Source organism: Poeciliopsis prolifica, unplaced genomic scaffold (assembly GCF_027474105.1).
Source record: "Poeciliopsis prolifica strain line A6 unplaced genomic scaffold, Auburn_PproV2 SCAFFOLD046, whole genome shotgun sequence".
NCBI classification, from domain to species: Eukaryota; Metazoa; Chordata; class Actinopteri; order Cyprinodontiformes; family Poeciliidae; genus Poeciliopsis; species Poeciliopsis prolifica.
This window is the reverse complement of record NW_026562421.1, coordinates 2,249,744-2,269,335: the sequence shown is the minus strand read 5'-3', so window position 1 is coordinate 2,269,335 and position 19,592 is coordinate 2,249,744. Positions and strand designations below refer to the sequence as shown.

At 37.4% G+C, this 19,592-nt stretch overlaps 2 protein-coding genes, 1 long non-coding RNA gene and 4 pseudogenes across 3 annotated transcripts; 6 read left to right on the top strand and 1 right to left on the bottom strand.

Annotated features, from left to right (window-relative positions):
- Positions 1 to 88: 88 nt before the first annotated feature.
- LOC129377115 (uncharacterized) lies at positions 89 to 859 on the bottom strand. Its single transcript, XR_008607884.1, has 3 exons — positions 790 to 859; positions 661 to 721; positions 89 to 595 (listed from the first exon to the last, which is right to left on the bottom strand). It is a non-coding gene; the product is annotated as an uncharacterized LOC129377115 (long non-coding RNA).
- A 1,346-nt stretch (positions 860 to 2,205) lies between these two features.
- On the top strand, positions 2,206 to 4,336 carry LOC129377099 (P2Y purinoceptor 1-like; annotated as a pseudogene).
- Positions 4,337 to 8,082: 3,746 nt separating this feature from the next.
- On the top strand, positions 8,083 to 9,129 carry LOC129377110 (P2Y purinoceptor 1-like; annotated as a pseudogene).
- Positions 9,130 to 10,029: 900 nt separating this feature from the next.
- Positions 10,030 to 11,225, top strand: LOC129377098 (P2Y purinoceptor 1-like). The gene has a single exon (XM_055056829.1). It carries the CDS (start codon positions 10,160 to 10,162, stop codon positions 11,153 to 11,155), a length of 996 nt encoding a protein of 331 aa, XP_054912804.1. The 5' UTR covers positions 10,030 to 10,159; the 3' UTR covers positions 11,156 to 11,225.
- A 1,289-nt stretch (positions 11,226 to 12,514) lies between these two features.
- On the top strand, positions 12,515 to 13,987 carry LOC129376998 (P2Y purinoceptor 1-like; annotated as a pseudogene).
- A 39-nt stretch (positions 13,988 to 14,026) lies between these two features.
- On the top strand, positions 14,027 to 14,730 carry LOC129376997 (P2Y purinoceptor 1-like; annotated as a pseudogene).
- A 1,702-nt stretch (positions 14,731 to 16,432) lies between these two features.
- Positions 16,433 to 17,669, top strand: LOC129377111 (P2Y purinoceptor 1-like). Its single transcript, XM_055056844.1, has one exon. It carries the CDS (start codon positions 16,476 to 16,478, stop codon positions 17,454 to 17,456), a length of 981 nt encoding a protein of 326 aa, XP_054912819.1. The 5' UTR covers positions 16,433 to 16,475; the 3' UTR covers positions 17,457 to 17,669.
- Positions 17,670 to 19,592: the final 1,923 nt, after the last annotated feature.

The window sequence follows — 19,592 nt, the reverse complement described above, 5'->3', positions numbered from 1 at the left end:
TTGAGACAATCTCACTAATTTCAATAATTTTATTTATTACATCAGTTCATGCTAATCAATAAAATACACCAAGTTAAAACCACTCACATTGAATAAATAACAGTGACGACTCAAGTCAAGGGTGGCAGTGCAGTTCAGGGTAGTGACCTAAGAAACACAGCAAACAAAAACAAAACTAAAGAAAATTGTGCAGCAAATCAAAAGAGTACCACCACCCGGAAAGTCCACCACCAACACCACGAACTGGCCTTTCCTGTCAAGATAAAAGACATTCAAATTACATGAGTCATTTCATAATTGTCGTTCAGTCAACAATCAATCAGCAGCAATTGTCAATTAAGAATTCGTCCTGGGATGCCACGCCACAGACGCCACTCAAGAGCGGCAGCAGAGTCCGTCCAAGCTGGTCGCCAGTCCGAACCAGCCAAGCTGGACAAAGGGCAGGAGTCAGGTTCACGCTGACCACGACGGCTGGCAGAAAGCCAGCAACCAGAGCGACAAATGGACTGCCGACGGACAACCAAAATAACAGCTGACATCAACCAGGAACCACAGGGCAACAGGCAAACAGCCGGCCAAGGACAAACAGCAGCGTCTATAGCAAACATAAGTGTTAAACCACAAATCTAAAAGCATGCAGGTAATGAGCTTTTCACTTACCACAAGCTCTATGTGTAGTGCCTCTGGCTGGGAGGAGGATCAGGCAATTTACACAGGCCACCTAGGTGTACAGTTAAAGCTAAGCGAAGGCTAGGCTAACAAACAGCAAGTATAGGAGCGGCCTCTTACCAGAAGAAGGAGCGATCAACGTGCACACCTGAGTGTGCTATTGGCGCTGCACAGCAACAGAGGTCTAAACCGGAAACACATGTTGACCAGGTGAGGGAGGGCCCCTTATATACAAACAGCGCCACAACCAATTAAATGCCAGCACTTGTGTGGTACGTTCAAAATCTCCAGGGCATACTGCCACACTTGAAATAAAAATAAAGATGTGAACAAACTTCCATGTCGAGAAAGTTTGAGTTGATAGCTGTAAGAGACACACCCATGTTCCAAAAAAAAAGATAAGTGTGCGGTTTAAAAAAATTTGTCACATCCTGTTGTATTTTTGAAGCTTCAACAAGAATGTTTGCATGTTTCCATCTTGTGCATGAATGCCACATTACTTGGGCCCTTTTATTGTTTGTTTGAACCATTTCTTTTTAAGGGTGGACTTATATCTTATGTTTTAGTTCGTATGTGAATGTTTTAGCATATGAGTGTTTTAGTTGGATTTTAACCTGCATATGAGCTAAAGAATCAGTTGCAGTAAAACCCAAGAAATGGCACTACCACCATGCTTAACCAACATGCGTGTTGTTCTTTGCTTTGGATACCAAATATCTACGCCTCAAAACAGATTTCATGTCGTTGTGTCCAAAAAGTTCACATTTTTAGCCAGAAAAAAGGCATGTCAATGCAGGAGATGCTAATATTAAGGGATAGCTGTGCTCACTCAGCAGTGATAGTAAATGGCTGAAACTTGTATATCTCGCTAAAAATTTGTAATTTAGTTACTTGTACTTTCGTGCACTTGGAAAAAATAAAAATAAAACCAGAGAAGACACAAAAATCCTGGGTAAGATTTTGTGTATTTGCAGTACAGCGGCTGAGTGAAAGACAGTTTTTACAAGCTGGTTATCAGAAGATCTATGGTTTTGCTCAGGAAGAGCTATGATTGAATTTAAAGACACACAGAAAACACAGAAATTGTCCAAAAAGGTGTTTTGTTTTAAAGTTGAGAAGTTATTTAAATTATATACGAAATGCTCTGTCACCAATGTATTCAATGTTTTAATAAACACAAAATGTTTAAATAGATGAAGAGTTCTCAACTGTTTATGGCTCAGAGCTCCCTTATTGAAAATCCAGGTCCTTTACAAGCCCATCAAATAAGATACAGCCTACTTGCACTAAACATTATTTTATTTACAATAGCATCACTATTGACATTTTTATTGCTTTTTATGATGATAGAATTATGAGTACCCAGTCCAGGACACAAAAACACCTGAAATTATTTTTATAGCTGTATATGAATGAAATATGCTTTGAGTGGTCAAAATGATTGAAAAAGCAATACATAAGTTTACTCAATTTTACCATTTGACCAACATGCAACTTAAATTAGGAAGGCAGCAACCAATCAGAACAAACTGATTATGTTTATCAGTTATCCTTGATTGATAAACAAACCTGCAGTAACGAGGTGGCAGCAGTGTTCATATTAATCATTAGGGAGATAATAAATTAAACTTGGAAATTGTTTAAACCATAAAACGACCTGCAACAACTTAAATTTGAAGTTGTTGCTGCTCATTCAGCAATCTGATCTATTAATCAGGTCATATAATAGTGATAGGTAAATTATTACATATCAGATTATCTGTAGTATTTCATTTCCGGGAGTAAAATGGTTGTGAAATAAACGTATGACAGAAAATAATTGAGAAAGAGAGAGAAGGGAAGTTTATAATTGTGGTCACAACTAAATTTGAGAACAAGGAGGAACTTAAGTTGTTTTCGTCGACTCCATCTTCATTTTGTGAGCAGAGCCTCAGAGGAGAAGGGCTGGACTGATTTGGATCTAGAAGACAAAATGAATACATCCAACTGCATTCGACCCAATAAGAAATTATTTGAACATACGATCCTGCCTGCTTTCTACATCTTGGTATTTGTTGTTGGATTGGTCCTGAATGTATGGGGAATGAAGTCTTTGCTGCACAACTGGAAGAAGCTTTGGAGTATAAACATTCTTGTTCTCAACCTTGGACTAGCAGATATTTTGTATTTGCTGACTTTCCCCTTTCTCATTGTGTACCACCTTAAAGGAAACAAATGGATCTTTGGAGATGAATTCTGCAAGGTAACAAGATTCTGCTTCAACCTGAATTTATATGGCAGCATCGGGTTCCTCACCTGTATAAGTGTGTTCCGGTACCTGGCCGTCGTCCATCCAACAAGAGCGATGGGGAGATTAACTCCGACTCACTCCATGGTCATCTCAACCGTGATTTGGATTCTGGTGGGTTCAAAGTCTTCCAGACATGTTCTACCCCAAAACATATCCAAACGGATCAAAATGCTTTGACACCACCTCTTATAACATATGGAGAGTTACCTGGATTACACCATCGCATGGACAGTCATTGGATTCGGTATCCCTTTAGTCACCATTGTAGGCTGTTATGGACATGTGACTGTTGTTGTCTGCCGTTCAAATATGATGAAAAAAGACCAGAAACGACAAATCTTAAAACTGATGGCTCTACTGATTCTTCTGTTCTCGCTTTGTTATGCACCCTACCATGTTTTCAAAAACCTCAGCCTGTATTCCAGAGTTCTGATTAATCAGGGAACATGCCCCAAATGGGATTCTGGAGTCTTTATTGCGCATCAGGCAAGCCGTGGCCTTGTGAGCCTGCACAATGCTCTTAACCCGCTGGTTTACCTGTGTCTATATGAGGAAATGGTTTCTCAGATCAGGCAACTGCTGACCGGGGGGCACCAGATTTTCAGTCGTTGTTTCAAGTCGAAATCCAGCTCCGTGCCGGTACCGCAGACTGAGCAAGAAGTTGGAAGTGATTTATGACAGCAAGCAGTGTTTTGTCATGAGTTAAATTGTAACAAATGTGATGTTGTCGAGGTAACTTGAGATCATCCCATTTCTCCATGATGGATATTTTGGTTTAGCAGTGACAATATATAAAATTACCAGTAAAATTAATCATATAAAGTAACATCTAGACCTAAAGTAGAATAAAACTTCAATAAGATCGATATGGTTGTGCTTTTCTGTTTTGTTTCATGTAAACTTTGCTTTAAATCTATTTCTTTTTCCATTTAATCATAAAAAATAAGCAGAGAAAGTGTTGATCTGCTTTTAAAGTCCCTCCACTGGCTCCCTGTAGCTCAAAGAATAGATTTTAAAACATCACAATACATCAAAAATTTGCTGTTGTTGTATCAACCTTCCAGACCTCTCTGGTCTTCTGGTTCTGGTCTGCTCTGCATCCCCAGAACCAGAACCAAGAGAGGAGAAGCAGCTTTCAGCATCTATGCACCAAAACTTTGGAACAAACTTCCAGAAAACTGTAAAACAGCGGAAACCCTGACTTCTTTTAAATCGCAATTAAAACACACCTGTTTAGAATTGTTTTTGAAATGTAATATGTAACAATGTATTGTCTATTATATGTTGCATGACTTTGTGTTCTTGTGTTTATGATGGAAAGCACTTTGAAATGCCTTGCTGAAATGTGCTATACAAATAAAATTTGATTGATTGATTGATTGATTGTCAAGTCATGAAAAGGAAGTGCAGGCTTCCTGAAAAAACAGGAAGCAGGTTTCCAACCTGCAGAAAGTTTTGAAGAATGAAGTCTAAACACTTTAAGTAATTGAATTAATACTTGTATTAATGTTTAGATGCTGAACTAGAGAATCTAAAGAGGTTATGTATGTGATTTTGTCAATGAACTTGAAATTATGTAAAATATGTAACTGCAATCAAAGATCATTGACATGTGCTGGAGGCAGATACTACATGAAAGGTCAGGAAAAGAAGAATCAGTAATAATCATGTTTAATGTGTTTGTGATTCAGAAATGACCTGTAACCTCTCAGTATAGTTAATCAGAGCTTAAACACTGACATGTAAGTGTCTCGGGGGGAGATGGTGCTGATCAGGAAGCAGATGAATGACCCAAGAGAGGAACTGAAACTGCTGCTGAAGAGAAAAAAAGTTTGTGTTTTTTGTTCTCATCCTCACAAGATTAAAATATATACAGTTTTTGAAAAAGTGCTTGTCCCCTTGAATGTTTTTTTTCTTTCACTGTTTTTCTGACACTCAAATATTTATCATCAATCTCTTTATAATGGAAGACAAATTTATCCTAAATAAACACTAAATGCAATTTTCAAGTTGTGGTTTTATTTATTCTAATTTTGGCTTGGCATAATCATTCATGCAGTAATATTTGACCTAAAACTGCCTCATTGCTTTCCTCCTTCAGTTGAATTTCCCTTTTGGTTGTAGTGGGACAACTTGGTAGAACTTCAGCTTTGCGTTCGGGTGTAAAATCATCTCAGTAACGGAGACGCTGCCCCACCCGATAGTGCGTCAGTTGTTGAAAAGTGTCGGAGAGGAGCATTGATTTTAGCTTTACTCAGCTGCTCTTCATTTAGATTTTATTTTTCTATGTACTAAATTTTAAATCTGCAATCATAAAACCATTTAATTTTCTTTTAGCAGATTCAACAATTGGTAATATCACTGTGTCAAAGACCAAGAAAGGTGCAATGTCAGTCAAGCCTTGAAATCTAAGAACAGTACCAACTGTAAAGCATGGTGGTGGTAGCATCATACTTTTATGCTGCTAGTATATTGGAGGAACAAATTCAAGCATTTTTACTAAAATATAGATTTTTAAACAATCTTTAAGTCTTAATATGCTCAACCAGCTAAACATGAAAAGGCTTCTAATTGTTCCTTAATATTTGATTTTTATGAAAATGGCTACATGTACATTTCTGGTCCTTGACCTGTTTTATTCATTTATAAAATAATAAAAAAAAAGATGAACAACACTAAACGTTCATGTTCAGAAAGTTTGAATTTAAACTTGTTTAACACCAATGTTTAGAAAATAATAAATGTGTTATTTTAAAAATGTACCCCATCTTGTTGCATTTTTGAGGCTGCAGCAAGAAAGAAACAGTTGTATTAATAGAGGTTTTCATTGTAGGCATGAATGTTGCATTAATTCTGGTCTTTAAATGTTTATTTAAACCATTCCCTTTTTTTATGGTGGACTGATAAGTTTCAAAAACAACTGAATGTTTTAATTTTGTGGATTTTCTCTAATGTACAGATGATCTAATGTGCCACTGGCAGTAAAAGTGACTCTCAAATAACAGCACACAACCTAAACCAACCTCAAAGCACAAACTCTTATCAAGTATTTTGGTCTAGTTTCTGCAAACATCTTAGCAAATATACTTTAAGCAAGACAATTTTTCCAAAAGTGAAACAACTTTGGCAGTGGAACCAGTAATATTCAAGAATTATTGACCTAAAATAAGCTCATGTACCTTGCTCAAGAGTTATTTGTAAGTTTAGCTGGAAAAACGACAGAGGTGTTGCTTAACCCGCTCCAGGCAGATGTTGCAGATTTGCAACAGCTAAATGCTACTTAGCTAGTCTTTGTAAGTAATTTGAGCCTGAGAGGGTTAAATCTGTGTGGTTTTGCACAACAGAGACAGAATAACTTAGACACACAGGATGACCGTTGCAGTCTCCACGGACTTGCGTTGTGAGCCACGGATGTGGTTGTAACAGGTTATCAGCAGATCTATGTTTTTTCTTAGAAAGGAGTAAAGTTTCTGAGCAAAGTATGATTGCATTTAAAGATCCAATTACATAGTTTCTCTTGCACAGAAACTCTGCAAAAGACTTTTTTCTTTTAAAGCCGAGACATTACTTACAATATATACAAAGTGGTATGTATTTCATATTGCCAATTTTAATATCAGATCACTCAGGTCTTTTGGTTGAAGTCTTCTCTAATGATAAGCAAATTTGATTGGTTTTATATTAAGTTATATAACATCAATTATGTTTAAGTCTGATAATTTAAACACACAATAGCAAAGTAATATAAAGATCTTTATCTTTGCATTGATTTCCATTCATATTAACCTAACCATTACCAGTACATGCCTTACCCTAAACCAACCTAAATTCATTCACCGCTCGTAATCAGGCCTTTAGCGTTAGCTTCATCAAACTCAAATCACTCCTTAGTGCTAAACTTTACCTCTCACCCAAAAACATCCAAAAATGTGTTGAGAAAATGGTCCTTATAATGTATCAAATACAAGTTCACACACACATTTGTCCACACAGCTCAGTGGAAAGGACATAAGCTTTTAGAGACACATATTATCATGTCAGTGGAAAGCCCTCTGTGCACTGACATATAAAACACATTGGATTGTCATCTTGGCTAAATGAGATATACAAACTAAACTTAACTTGCATATTTTAATCAAACCTCTTCAAAAACCGCAGTTTCGTTTGAAGAGAGATAAACATAACTGATGACGCTGTCCTTCTCATGTCACAGTGTTGTTTCTTCTGGTAAATATCAGTCTTGAATTTGTGCCAAACATAATGACAGGAATTGTGGCCCAAAGCTCACTTTAACATTGCATAAGAATGTTTTGGGAGATTTCAGGTATGTCTGGACTTGTTCTTTGAAAGAAAAGGACTTGGTTTCTCAACCCAAGATGCAACACAGTAGGAATATTGTCACCTTCCTCAAACTAATGGCCTAAGTCAAATTTCACAAAAATTTTGGTACAGAAAAAAAAAAAAATCCCAACTTTTTCTTTCCAACCGATGTTTTAGAGAAAAAAAATCACTTTTGGCTAAATTCAAATAGGCTGTTACTTTATGAAGGTGAGCATATAGGAGGTTGACGTCACATGTGAAACCGTAGCAGAAACCGAGAAAGAAATTTCATGCTCATGCCTAGTTCGTTTATCGCTATTGCAGGTCAGAATTATCTCATTTCGAATGTAACTGGTGTCTCATTGATTAATATATAGAAAGGTTTTAGAAATAATTAGTTATGTCTGCAAATAAACACATTATTGAACTCTTCACCAACCGTGGAATTTTTATGGTGGAATTAGAAATTCTAAACATTGCTCTTTTTCTTTAGATTTAGACCTCAGAAATTTTCCAGTACATCTGAAAATTATTAACCATTCACTTGTCTGAGCCTGTTTGTCTTCCTCTTACGTTAAAATGATAGCCTGGAAGCCAAATTTAACTGTCTGATCACACATGCCTTCTGGGAATCAAAGTTAACACCCACAATAGTTCAGGTACTTAATGTGCTGTCATGTTATTGTTATGTTACTTATGTCAGAATGGTTGAGGGGCTTGTCTGTGACTTAACTGAAGTTAGAGGAGGAAGTGATTTAGTTTGCATTTATTCTTTCTATCTCCATCTTGTGAGAAGAGCCTCAGAAGAGAAGGGCAGATATTGTTTCTGGACGGCAAAATGAATGGAAAAGATTGTAGAAAACTGGATGAGGAATTAGTTGAAAATGGAATCCTGCCTGCTTTGTACATCTTTACATTTGTTGTTGGATTGATCCTGAATGCTTGTGGAATGAGTTACTTGGTGATGAGTTGGAACAAACGTCGGATTATGAACATCTTTGTTCTTAACCTTGGACTGACAAACCTGCTGTTTTTGACCACTCGTTCCTTTATGATTGTGTACTACTTTGATAAGATAACATGGATCTTTGGACAAACTTTATGCAAGGTAACAAGATTCTGCTTTAAACTGAATTTATACGGCAGCATCGGATTCATCACATGTATCAGTGTGTACCGGTACCTGGTCATCGTCCATCCAATTAAAGTGATGGGGAAAATAACTGTGAGTCACTCTGTTATCATCTCTGTCCTGGTGTGGATTCTGGCGAGTGTTGGAAGTCTTCCAGACGTAATCTACCAGGGAACAATCAGGGAACAAGACTGAATCCAAGGAATGTCTTCCTGCCACTGATGTAGACCACATTGAAGAATATTTTATATACAGCCTCATCTGGACAATCTTTGGATTCTGCATCCCTTTCATCATCATTGCTGGCTGCTATGGACATGTGGCTCTTGTCATCCGCCACTCAAATATGATGAGTAGGAACCAAAAACAACAAATCTTAAAACTGTTGGTTAGTTTGATTCTTCTCTTCTTGCTTTGTTACACACCCTACCTTGTTTTGAAGAACTTCAGTGTGTTTGCCAAATATGTGGGGTTTAAAGAACAAAAATGCCCCACATGGTATGATGAAGTCTTTACTGCATGTCATGTAAGTCGTGGTCTCGTGAACCTGAACAGTGCTTTTAACCCTCTGGTTTACATGTGTGTTAATGAGGACGTTAGTGCTCAGTTCAGGCAGCTGCTGCAGGGATGTCGACAGATGTTCAGTTTCTGTTTCAAGCTGAAATCCAGCTCTGAACCAGCACCACACACTGAGGAAGAATATGAAAGTGCTTTGTGACATGGTTTTTTTTGCTCAGCATGTCTTGAGTGAAATTTTTGTTCAGTTCAGTTTGTTTTTAATCGTCTGACTCGTTCTGCTGCCTGCTGGAAAATCAACATGTACATACAAAGTTAAGTAAAACCAGTTTCTCTATCATTGCTGTATTGGAATAATAATTTTAGAAGTATGAAAGGGCTTTTTAACACATTTCATTGAATTCCTTGTTGTTTTGTGATGCTATCCACACATGGTCAAAGTTATAGATTTTTGAATAAATATTTATCTTCGAACATATTTCTTTTCTGTTCCTTCTTTATTGTCACAGTCAAATTGTGATCATCAAACACAAAATAATAAAATGTATCAAAATACAAATATAAAAAGACAAAATGCAATGTTCAAATTGTGTTTTTATCAAAACTGTGTCAAAAAGTGATTCTCTTCCCAACCCAACAACTGGTTTGGTCTTTTTTCTCTGGGTCGCAGCTACTCCTACTATGTGCTGTATTTTTATTTTTGTCTTTTAATCATGGCGCATAATTTATGGATCTTTCCTTTTTTTAATTTTGTTTTGGTATGGCTTAATAATATGGGGTTTAACAAGTTTTATGTATTCCAACACTAAAGACGTTTCTGCTCAAATGTTTTAAAGTACATTATGTGACAATGTTTTATTAAAAAACAGGATGTCATGTGTGCACACAAACACATTACTGAGCTCTTCACCTGTTCTTGGATTTTTATGTTAGTAAGAAATTCTGATCTTGTAAGACACCTGAAAACAACTTATCATTCAATGATTTGTGTCTGTCTTTCTTCCATGATCTGTTCAGACTTGTCTTCTCAGAATCAAAGTTAACGCCCTGTTAGAGTTCAGGTATTTTCCGTCTCATTATGTTGCTTTAGTCAGAACGACTGTTGGGCTTGCCTGTGGTTACCTGAAGTTAAAGGAGGAAGTAATTTAGGTTTTTTTCTTACTTTATAGCCGTATTTTGTGAGAGGAGCCTCAGAAGAGAAGAACAGACGGGACTTGTTTCTGGAAGGCAACATGAATACATACAACTGTAAGACAGTAGATGAGGAATTACTGACTGATAACAATTTCCTCACTATTTTTTACATCTTTACATTTGCTGTTGGATTGATCCTGAATGTTTGTGGAATGATTTGCTTAGTGAAAAACTGGAAGAAACTTCGGATGACTAACATCTTTTTTCTGGACCTCGCAATAACGAACCTGTTGTTTTTGACCACTCGCCCCTTTATGATTGTGTACTACTTAAATAAGATTACATGGACCTTTGGACAAACTTTATGCAAGGTAACAAGATTCTGCTTTAAACTGAATTTATACGGCAGCATCGGATTCATCACATGTATCAGTGTGTACCGGTACCTGGCCATCATCCATCCAATCAAAATGATGAGAAAATTATCTAGGACTCACTCTGTGATCATCTCTGGCCTGGTGTGGATTCTGGCGAGTGTTGGAAGTCTTCCTGATGTAATCTACCCCAAACAATCAGGGAACAACACTGAAACATGTCTTCCTGCCACTGATGAAGACCACATTGAAGGATATTTTATATACAACCTCATCTGGACAATCTTTGGATTCTGCATCCCTTTCATCATCATTGCTGGCTGCTATGGACATGTGGCTCTTGTCATTCGCCGCTCAAATAGGATGAGAAAGAACCATAAACGAAAAATATTAAAACCGTTGGTTATTTTGATTCTTCTCTTCTTGCTTTGTTACACACCTTACATTGTTTTGAAGAACCTCAGTTTGTATGCCAAACATGTGGGGTTTAACTACCCACCATGCCCTGCATGGTATGATGAAGTCTTTACTGCACGTCATGTGAGTCGTGGTCTTGTGAGCCTGAACAGTGCTCTTAACCCTCTGATTTACATGTATTTTACTGAAGAAATTAGTGCTCAGTTCAGGCAGCTGTTGCAGAGATGCCAACAGATGTTCAGTTGCTGTTTCAAGCTGAAATCCGGCTCAGAACCAGTACCACACACTGAGGAAGAAGCTTAAAGTGCTTTATGACATGTTTCCTCTCTATTTTTGTAATTGACAATGTCATGAGTAAAATCTTTGCTCTGTATGCTTTGTATTCATCTAATTTGTTGACTCCTTCCGATAGATGCTAGAGAATTAATAAACACATAAGAAATTAAGCAGTCAGTTGCATTATCACTACAGCAGTGAAATACAAATAGGAGAAGGATAAAAGGCTTTTTAACACATTTCATTGAATTCATTGTAATTTTTTTGTTCCTGTCCACACATTATCAAAATTGTGGGTTTTGAGAAAGTTTTTATCTTCTCGCATATTTCTTCTGTTCCTTCTGTTTTATTACAGTCAAATTGTGAATATCAAACACATAATAATAAAAATACTGAGTAAAACAAAATGCAAGTTTCAAATTATGTTTTCATGGATTGAAATAGAAAGAAACAATATCCTGTGTGTAAAAGGTTATTTTCCTTCCAAACCCAAAAACTGGATTTTCATCATTTCCTGGGTGGCAGCTACTCCTATCTTGGGTGGAGTTTTTGGGTCATTCTTCTCTATACATTTGTTACGATGTGGCTGCATTGGATGGGGTTTACCAAGATTTTAGCTCAGAATTTGACAGTGCTTCTCTAAATTCTTAATTATATTTAATATTTAGAAATCAAAAGTTGTGTTGTTATGACAGTAAAAAAGTCATATTTTGTGAACTTGGATTTTTGTCCTGCTGCATAATTGGAGTGTAATTATATTTAAGGTCACAAACTGATTGCTGAATATTCTCCTTCATGATGTCCTTAAATTACCATTACATACTGGTACTTGTAGTTTCCATAAAGAGTTTGCTTGAACTCAGACACTTTTTTCTTTCCTTACATGTATAGACAAGTTCTTCTTCTTACATGTAGAGACAAGTTTTCCTGCAGATCATGCTTTGGCAGTCTGTTCCACTGTTCAGTGGCTTGCAAAAGTATTCACACAACTTGAACTTTTCCATATTTTCTCACATTACAACAAAGACCAACACAAGGTAGTATACAATTGCGAAAAAGAAAGAAAATTATACATGAGTCAAAACATTTTTACTAATAAAAAACTGAGAAGTGCAGAGTTCAGATGTATTCAGCCCATTTTTCTCTGAGTGGAAATAATTGTCTTCAGAAGTGTCCTGATGGCTGCTAGTCTAAATAAAGTCCACCTGTGTGTCTAAATAAAGTCCACCTGTGTGTCTAAATAAAGTCCACCTGTGTGTCTAAATAAAGTCCACCTGTGTGTCTAAATAAAGTCCACCTGTGTGTAGTCCAATCTCAGTACAAATACAGCTGCTCTGTGACGGCTTCAGAGGTTAGTGAAGAGAATATTGGGGCGCAAACAGCAAGATGAAGTCCAAGGAACACACCAGACAGGTCAGAGAGAAAGTTATGGAGAAGTTTGCAACAAGCTTCGGTTATAAAAAGATTTTTCATGCTCTGATGGACAGAGTTCGGCACAACTGTAAACCTACCAAGACTGGACTGACGAGGTTCTGCTGAAAGAGGTTTTAATGTGCATTGTGTGACACTGATTCAATAAGAAATAGGGTGTCAGGAGTGCACACATACACATTATTATCTAGTTTCTTAACTTTAGATGAACATTATTAGCTTTTTCTTCCTTTGCTCTTTCTTTTGGTTATTTTGTTTGTATTTTCTTTTAAATCCTGGAAAGAATTTTGTATTCCCTTGTTGCTGCATCCTCACTTACGCTTGAATTGAATTTTTAATGCAGGGGAAGTTGGACTCCATAATTCAGATTTCTTTTCAGGACATGTGAAAATGACTTATCATTCATTAATTTTTTTCTTTCTCTTATGCGTCAGCTATTATGTGGAAGCAGCATGACATAAGCTAAAATGTTGAGCTGGAAGTCAACTTTAGTTGTGAAACCAGACGTATCTTCTGGTAATCAAAGGGAACGCCCACGTAGGACATTTGATGTATTAATATGCTTGTTGTGGCCTTCTCGGCTCAAAAACCAGAAGTTTCCAACGAAGGCCGTGGGTGGTAACAAGTGGTTTGGCTCTCGAACGCACTTCCGTCTTGATTATGAGAAAAAAATACATATATGTTTTATTTCTTGCAAAAACCTAAACAAAACGATTCATGAAAAGCTCTTTCTACTTAGTTTAAAACAAAAGTTACATGGATCTTTGGACAAACTTTATGCAAGGTAACAAGATTCTGCTTTAAACTGAATTTATACGGCAGCATCGGATTCATCACATGTATCAGTGTCATCTCTGTCCTGGTGTGGATTCTGGCGAGTGTTGGAAGTCTTCCAGACGTAATCTACCCCAAACAATCAGGGAACAAGACTGAATCCAAGGAATGTCTTCCTGCCACTGATGAAGCGCACATTGACCAATACTTTATGTACAACCTCATCTGGACAATCTTTGGATTCTGCATCCCTTTCATCATCATTGCTGGCTGCTATGGACATGTGGCTCTTGTCATCTGCCGCTCAAATATGATGAAGAAGGAGATGAAACAACAGCTCTTAAAACTGTTGGTTGTTTAGATTCTTCTCTTTTCGCTTTGTTACACACCCTACCATGTTTTGAAGAGCCTCAGCGTGTATGCCAAAGTTCTTTGTTGTAGGGGTGTGTGCCCCAGTTGGTATGATAATGTCTCTAAAGCACATTATGTAAGTCGTGGTCTTGTGAGCCTGAACAGTGCTCTGAACCCGACGTGGGTGCTCAGTTCAGGGAGCAACTGCAGGAATACCGAGAAATATTCAGTCACTGTTTCAAGCTGAAGTCTGGGTCTGAGCCAGTACCACAGGCTGAGAAAGAAGCTGAACCTGCTTTATGACGTTTTTTTTTCTTTCTTTTTTCTTAGACTGACCATGTCATGAGTGACATTTTTGATAAGTTCTGCTTTAAAGTGAATTTTTATGGCTGCATCAGATTCATCACATGTATTAGTGTATCATCATCGCCGATCCAATGAAAGTGATGGGAAAAATAACTACCACTCACTCTGTGGTCGTCTCTGTCCTGGCATGGCGACGATTGGAAGTGTTCCAGACATAATCAACCCCAAAATTATAACACTGCTGACAACATTACACCATGAATAGGAATATTAAGGAACCTCATCTGCACAATTTTCGGATTCTGCATCCCCTTTGTCATCATTGTGGGCTGCTATGGACATGGACTCTTATTATTTGCTGTAGAAATATGATGAAAAAGGACATGAAAGAACAAATCTCAAAACTCCTGGTTATTTTGATTTTTCTCTTCTTGCTTTGTTACACACCCTACCATGCTTTCAAGGACCTCAGCGTGTTTGCCAAATATCTGGGTTTTAAGAAACAAAAATGCCCCACATGGTATGATGAAGTCTTTACTGCATGTCATGTAAGTCGTGGTCTCGTGAACCTGAACAGTGCTTTTAACCCTCTGGTTTACATGTGTGTTAATGAGGACGTTAGTGCTCAGTTCAGGCAGCTGCTGCAGGGATGTCAACAGATGTTCAGTTTCTGTTTCAAGCTGAAATCCAGCTCTGAACCAGCACCACACACTGAGGAAGAAGATGAAAGTGCTTCTTGACATGTTTTTGTGTTTTAGCTGACCATGTCTTGAGTGCAGGGCTTGTTGGGGCAGACGGTGTTCTTTGAGTTTTGATTTGCCTCCTGAAAAACTTAAATTCTTCAAAAATTATCTTTTTCTTGGATTCCTCTTTGCTCTCTGATCCCTTATATTGTTACTTATCAATTTTGCTCTCCCAACAGTTTTAAGTCTGTTTCTGCTGTGCAAAACAAAGAAATAGTGGAAATTTCAAGAAAGTGATCATTTTGGAGGTGAAGGGGTTAAATTGTTTTTAAGAATCTTGTGAGTGATCATCTCAAAGTATTGCCAGATGTCAGATTTTTTTCTTCCTGCTGGGTTTATTTCAATTGTTTCAGCAACAATCTAGTTTCAAATTCCTTCAGGTAATAAAAAACACAAATGTAAAGTCACAAAATACATCATAATCAACAAATCAGAAAACCCGTAATAAGCGTTACATTTTTATGAGCTCCAAATACACATAAACTATAAAATGTTCCTTGTATTTCACTGCTGAAGACAAATCCTCCTCTGATGCGATCAAATACAATCACCCAGGAAGCAGCACGGCTCATCATGCTTTTATTTTGAAAGCATGAACTGAACCAATCACGTGACCCATGCAACGTGAGGCATCGTTTGTTGTAAGTCACGTGTTTTTCAGCAAGCGTCAAACCGGGGCTTCATCAACACGCCTCCTTTTTACTCGGTGCTGCCTGGATTCAAACGGGCCATCACTACTCCACACTTTCAACAGAATCTCTTCAAACATTGGCTTCAGTTTCACTGAACACTTTCACTTATTTCTTCTAAGTTATTGCAGAGGCTTTCCAGCTTATTGCTTTGCACAAAGGTTCATCACTTCAGTGGTTCCCAAAGATTTTCTGGGCAGAACAAAATTTGCAGAACAAATTTTGATGGAATCACACCTGCTATGTAGAGTGAAACAAAAATTATTTGGAAACTGATTTTTTTTTTAATGGCACAGCTTGCTCTGTGAACATTGCCATATTTCCAAAAAGTCAGAAAATACACATTAAGATGTATAAATGTACAATTTAATAGTCTGATTTGACTATAGATACAAGATTACATATTCAGCTGTTACTCAAAAAAAAAATCTTTAAGGTAGCTAACAGTTAGTTTGTAATGTGGTAACAAAGATCAAGTTGAGAAAATGTCCTTTTTAAAAGAAACTATGAATGTTATAACTTTATGGACCAAAAATTTGTATTTTTATATGAGAAAGTGTTATTATTTTTTTTGTCCCTTTAACTAGAGATTTTGCATGGAAATGCAGCCTTTTGCTACTGGTGCGTTTTTCTCCATTCAGATTGCAGAAAAATCTGCAGCTCTATTGGTTTTATTGCTGCAGCATGCACCCACAAGGCTGTCACTATTAAATGTTACGAACCAAAACAAAAGAATGCATTATTGTGATATACATGATTTACTCAACAGTTGCTTTGCATTCTTCTCCATTCATGTTTAATCATTTGTATTTTCTTTTTTATTATTTCTTTCACTTTCAAAACAATAAAGTCTGATTAACAACTGTAATAACAAGCATACACCAGACAGATCAGGACAGAATATTGCAGTTACATGCACAACCAAATCTGACTTTCGCTAGGCGGGGCTTCAAAAAGAAAGTTATTTAAGGTGCGTTTCCTTTCAGTTTGCTTTCTGGTGTTAGCGGAGCATCAGAGGAGAAGGGCTGAGATCTCTTGTTTCTGGAAGACAAAATGAATGCAACCTGGTGTTCTCAACCAGATAAGAAATTATTCGAACACACAGTTCTGCCTACTCTTCACATCTTGGTGTTTATTGTTGGACTGATTGCTAATGGATGGGGATTGAACTCTTTGCGGCGCAACTGGAAGAAACTGGGAAATGTCAACATCTTTGTCCTAAACCTTGGACTAGCAGACATTCTGTATCTGCTCACTCTCCCCTTCCTGATTGTGTACCACATGAAAGGAAACAAATGGATCTTTGGAGAAGGATTCTGCTTGGTAACAAGATTTTGCTTCAACCTGAATCTGTACTGCAGCATCGGGTTCCTCACCTGTATAAGTGTGTACAGGTACCTGTCCATCGTCCATCCCATGAGAGCGAAGGGGAGATTGACCGCGACTCACTCTGTGGTCATCTCAGTCGTTGTTTGGATTTTGGTGGGTGCTCAAAGTTTTCCAGACATGTTCTACGATAAAACATTTAGAAACGGATCAAAGTGCTTTGCCACCACGTCTTATGAACATCTGGAGAGCTACCTGGATTACACCATCACATGGACCTTCTTTGGATTCTGCATCCCTTTCGTCATCATTGTTGGCTGCTATGGACATGTGACTGTTGTTGTCTGCCGCTCAAATACGATCGACAAGAATATGAAACAACAACTCTTAAAGCTTTTAGTCATATTGATCGTTCTCTTTTCTCTTTGTTATACACCCTACCATGTCTTCAAGAACCTCAGCATGTATTCCAGAGTCCTGATTAATCAGGGAACATGCCCCGAATGGGATTCTGGAATCTTCAATGCTCGTCAGGCAAGTCGTGGTCTTGTGAGCCTGAACAGTGCTCTCAACCCGCTGGTTTACTTGCATGTAAATGAGGATATGGGTTATCATTTCAGGCATGTGTTCAGATGCTGTTTTAAGCTGAAATCTAGATCTGTATCAGAACCTAAGACTGAGCAAGAAGCTGAAAATATGATATGCTAAAAGGTCTTATGTTTTTAACCATATGATAAGTGAAAGTGTTTCACACTTCTGTACGCTCTCTATTCCTCCAACTTCTTCACTCTCGTTGCCAGATTCTAGGACATTCATGATCAAATTAAGTCGAACCAGTTTCAGTTTTATTGATGGTATAAAATTTGTCGTCTCTTTTCTCATTCATTGTGCTGAATTAATTTTTTTCTTGTCCACACAGTATCAAAGTTATAAATAGTTCTTTGAAAAAGTTTTTGTTCCTTTTCATATTTTTTCTTCTACCGTCTTTTCGCCAGATGCAAATGTTTAACATCAAACACATTGTGATAGAAGACAAATGTATCTAGAGGAAGTACAAAATGTTGTTTTTAAGTTATGCTTTTATTGACTGAAAAAGGAAAAACACAGAAAACGTAATTCCTAATAACACCCAATACATGTTTCGGTTTTCATTTCTTGTGCAGCAACTCCTCCCATCCAGGTTGTTAGTTGAAAACCAGTTTAGTGAGACAAAACCTTAAAATGTCTTAGCCAAGTTTATTAATACCATGCACATATGAAACCTTATGAAATCATAAACAGGTCAGAGTACAGGTCTGATTACGTTTAGACACACAGCACATCAATTTTTCCTGAAAAGTTGTAGGGAAAAATCATAAACACAGAAGCGAATTTGAGACTGTCTGTATCTTTGCCCTTCTGAAAGGGATTTCTCCACAGACAAGTTACACCAGGAAACTGGTCTCTTTAACTCAATACTGAAACGGACACAAAAGATGAGCCAACATCTTGTGCAGCCATGTGAACAAGTTATACAACTCCTTTTTCTTCATTCCTTAACATCAATCCAGCGTCTAGAGAGGATCATGGTGCCGACAGCTTGGCTTTGTCATTGGCTCAGAACAAAGCCAGTGAGAAACAGACACAGATTCACTTTCGGATTGGACGAGACTTCATGCTTCGTTGCGACTTTGAAACAAACTTAATCATGAAGACCAACAGAAGACTTGCATTTCATATTTACGCAGATAAAAAAAAAACATATATTAAGATAATAGTTGTTTTTATTTTGGTAATCAGGAAATGCGTTCTGTTTTTTCAAGTATAAACTCATAATAAAGGATTTATGGAAGCAGCGGCGGAGCCAGAGGGGTGGCCGGGGTGGCACTTGCCACCCCCAACAGAGCCCTTGCCACCCCTAGTGCCACCCCACTGGAAATGGTCATTTTAAAATATAATACTTATGAGATCGGCAAAGATTTGCCAGGAAAACTGTAATTTCCGACTGTCCCTGAAGGCAGCCCGATGCCCGACGCTGTTCATTGGTTAAACTGACATGTGGTTCCTGCTTGATCCAAAACACATCAACGGCTTTAGAGTTACACCGTCGAGGAGTTTTGCAGGTATTTACAACATTTACCGCTCAGCAGTAACCACTGTTTCCTTCCTAATGAGAGGCGGCACTTGTTATACATTTCCTAAAAGAAAAAAAAAAAGGTGCACCGCTGCATAGTGCCTCGTTTATTATATTAGCCATGCTAGTGCTGGTAGATCGTGTTTTAGACAGATTCTTTTAACATGTTTTAGTGACATGCTGCCCTGTAATGTTTTATATCTCCCAGTTCTTGCTTGAAATGTGTTTGGTAAGAATATGTGAAAAATCATTAAGTTTTATAATGACTGAAATGTAAGTAGGCTATGTCATATGAAAGCTTTGAATTATAACCTCACTAGTTATATTAATTATTTTTGAACGAAAGGAAACAAATATTTTCTTTTCTTTCGTTCCATGGAACGGTCCATTTATATATGGACCCTCTGATAAAGTCTTGCTCACCCTTTGGCCACCCCTTGAAAAAAAGTCTAGCTCCGCCACTGTATGGAAGATATTTTTTTGGACTAAATCTAGTAATACACAAATCTAACAATTCAAAATGGCAGTTGGTCAATCTCAGGTGATGTCATTTTATTTTCTAATAAGGTTTAAAATGAAAGGTGGTCGCATTATTTTCAGCTATGTTGCCTAAAAAGCATATTTAAAATGTAACTAATTTCATTGTAAAAAAATATGATTTGATGTAATACTTTAAAGGATAATTAGTCATTATTTTTGACCAAAGAATTCCTTTGCATGGGCAGAAATTG

What these genes read in the sequence shown, in the direction of transcription:
- LOC129377098 (XM_055056829.1), top strand. Translation starts at nt 10,160, where the DNA reads ATGAATACATACAACTGTAAGACAGTAGATGAGGAATTACTGACTGAT.
- LOC129377111 (XM_055056844.1), top strand. Translation starts at nt 16,476, where the DNA reads ATGAATGCAACCTGGTGTTCTCAACCAGATAAGAAATTATTCGAACAC.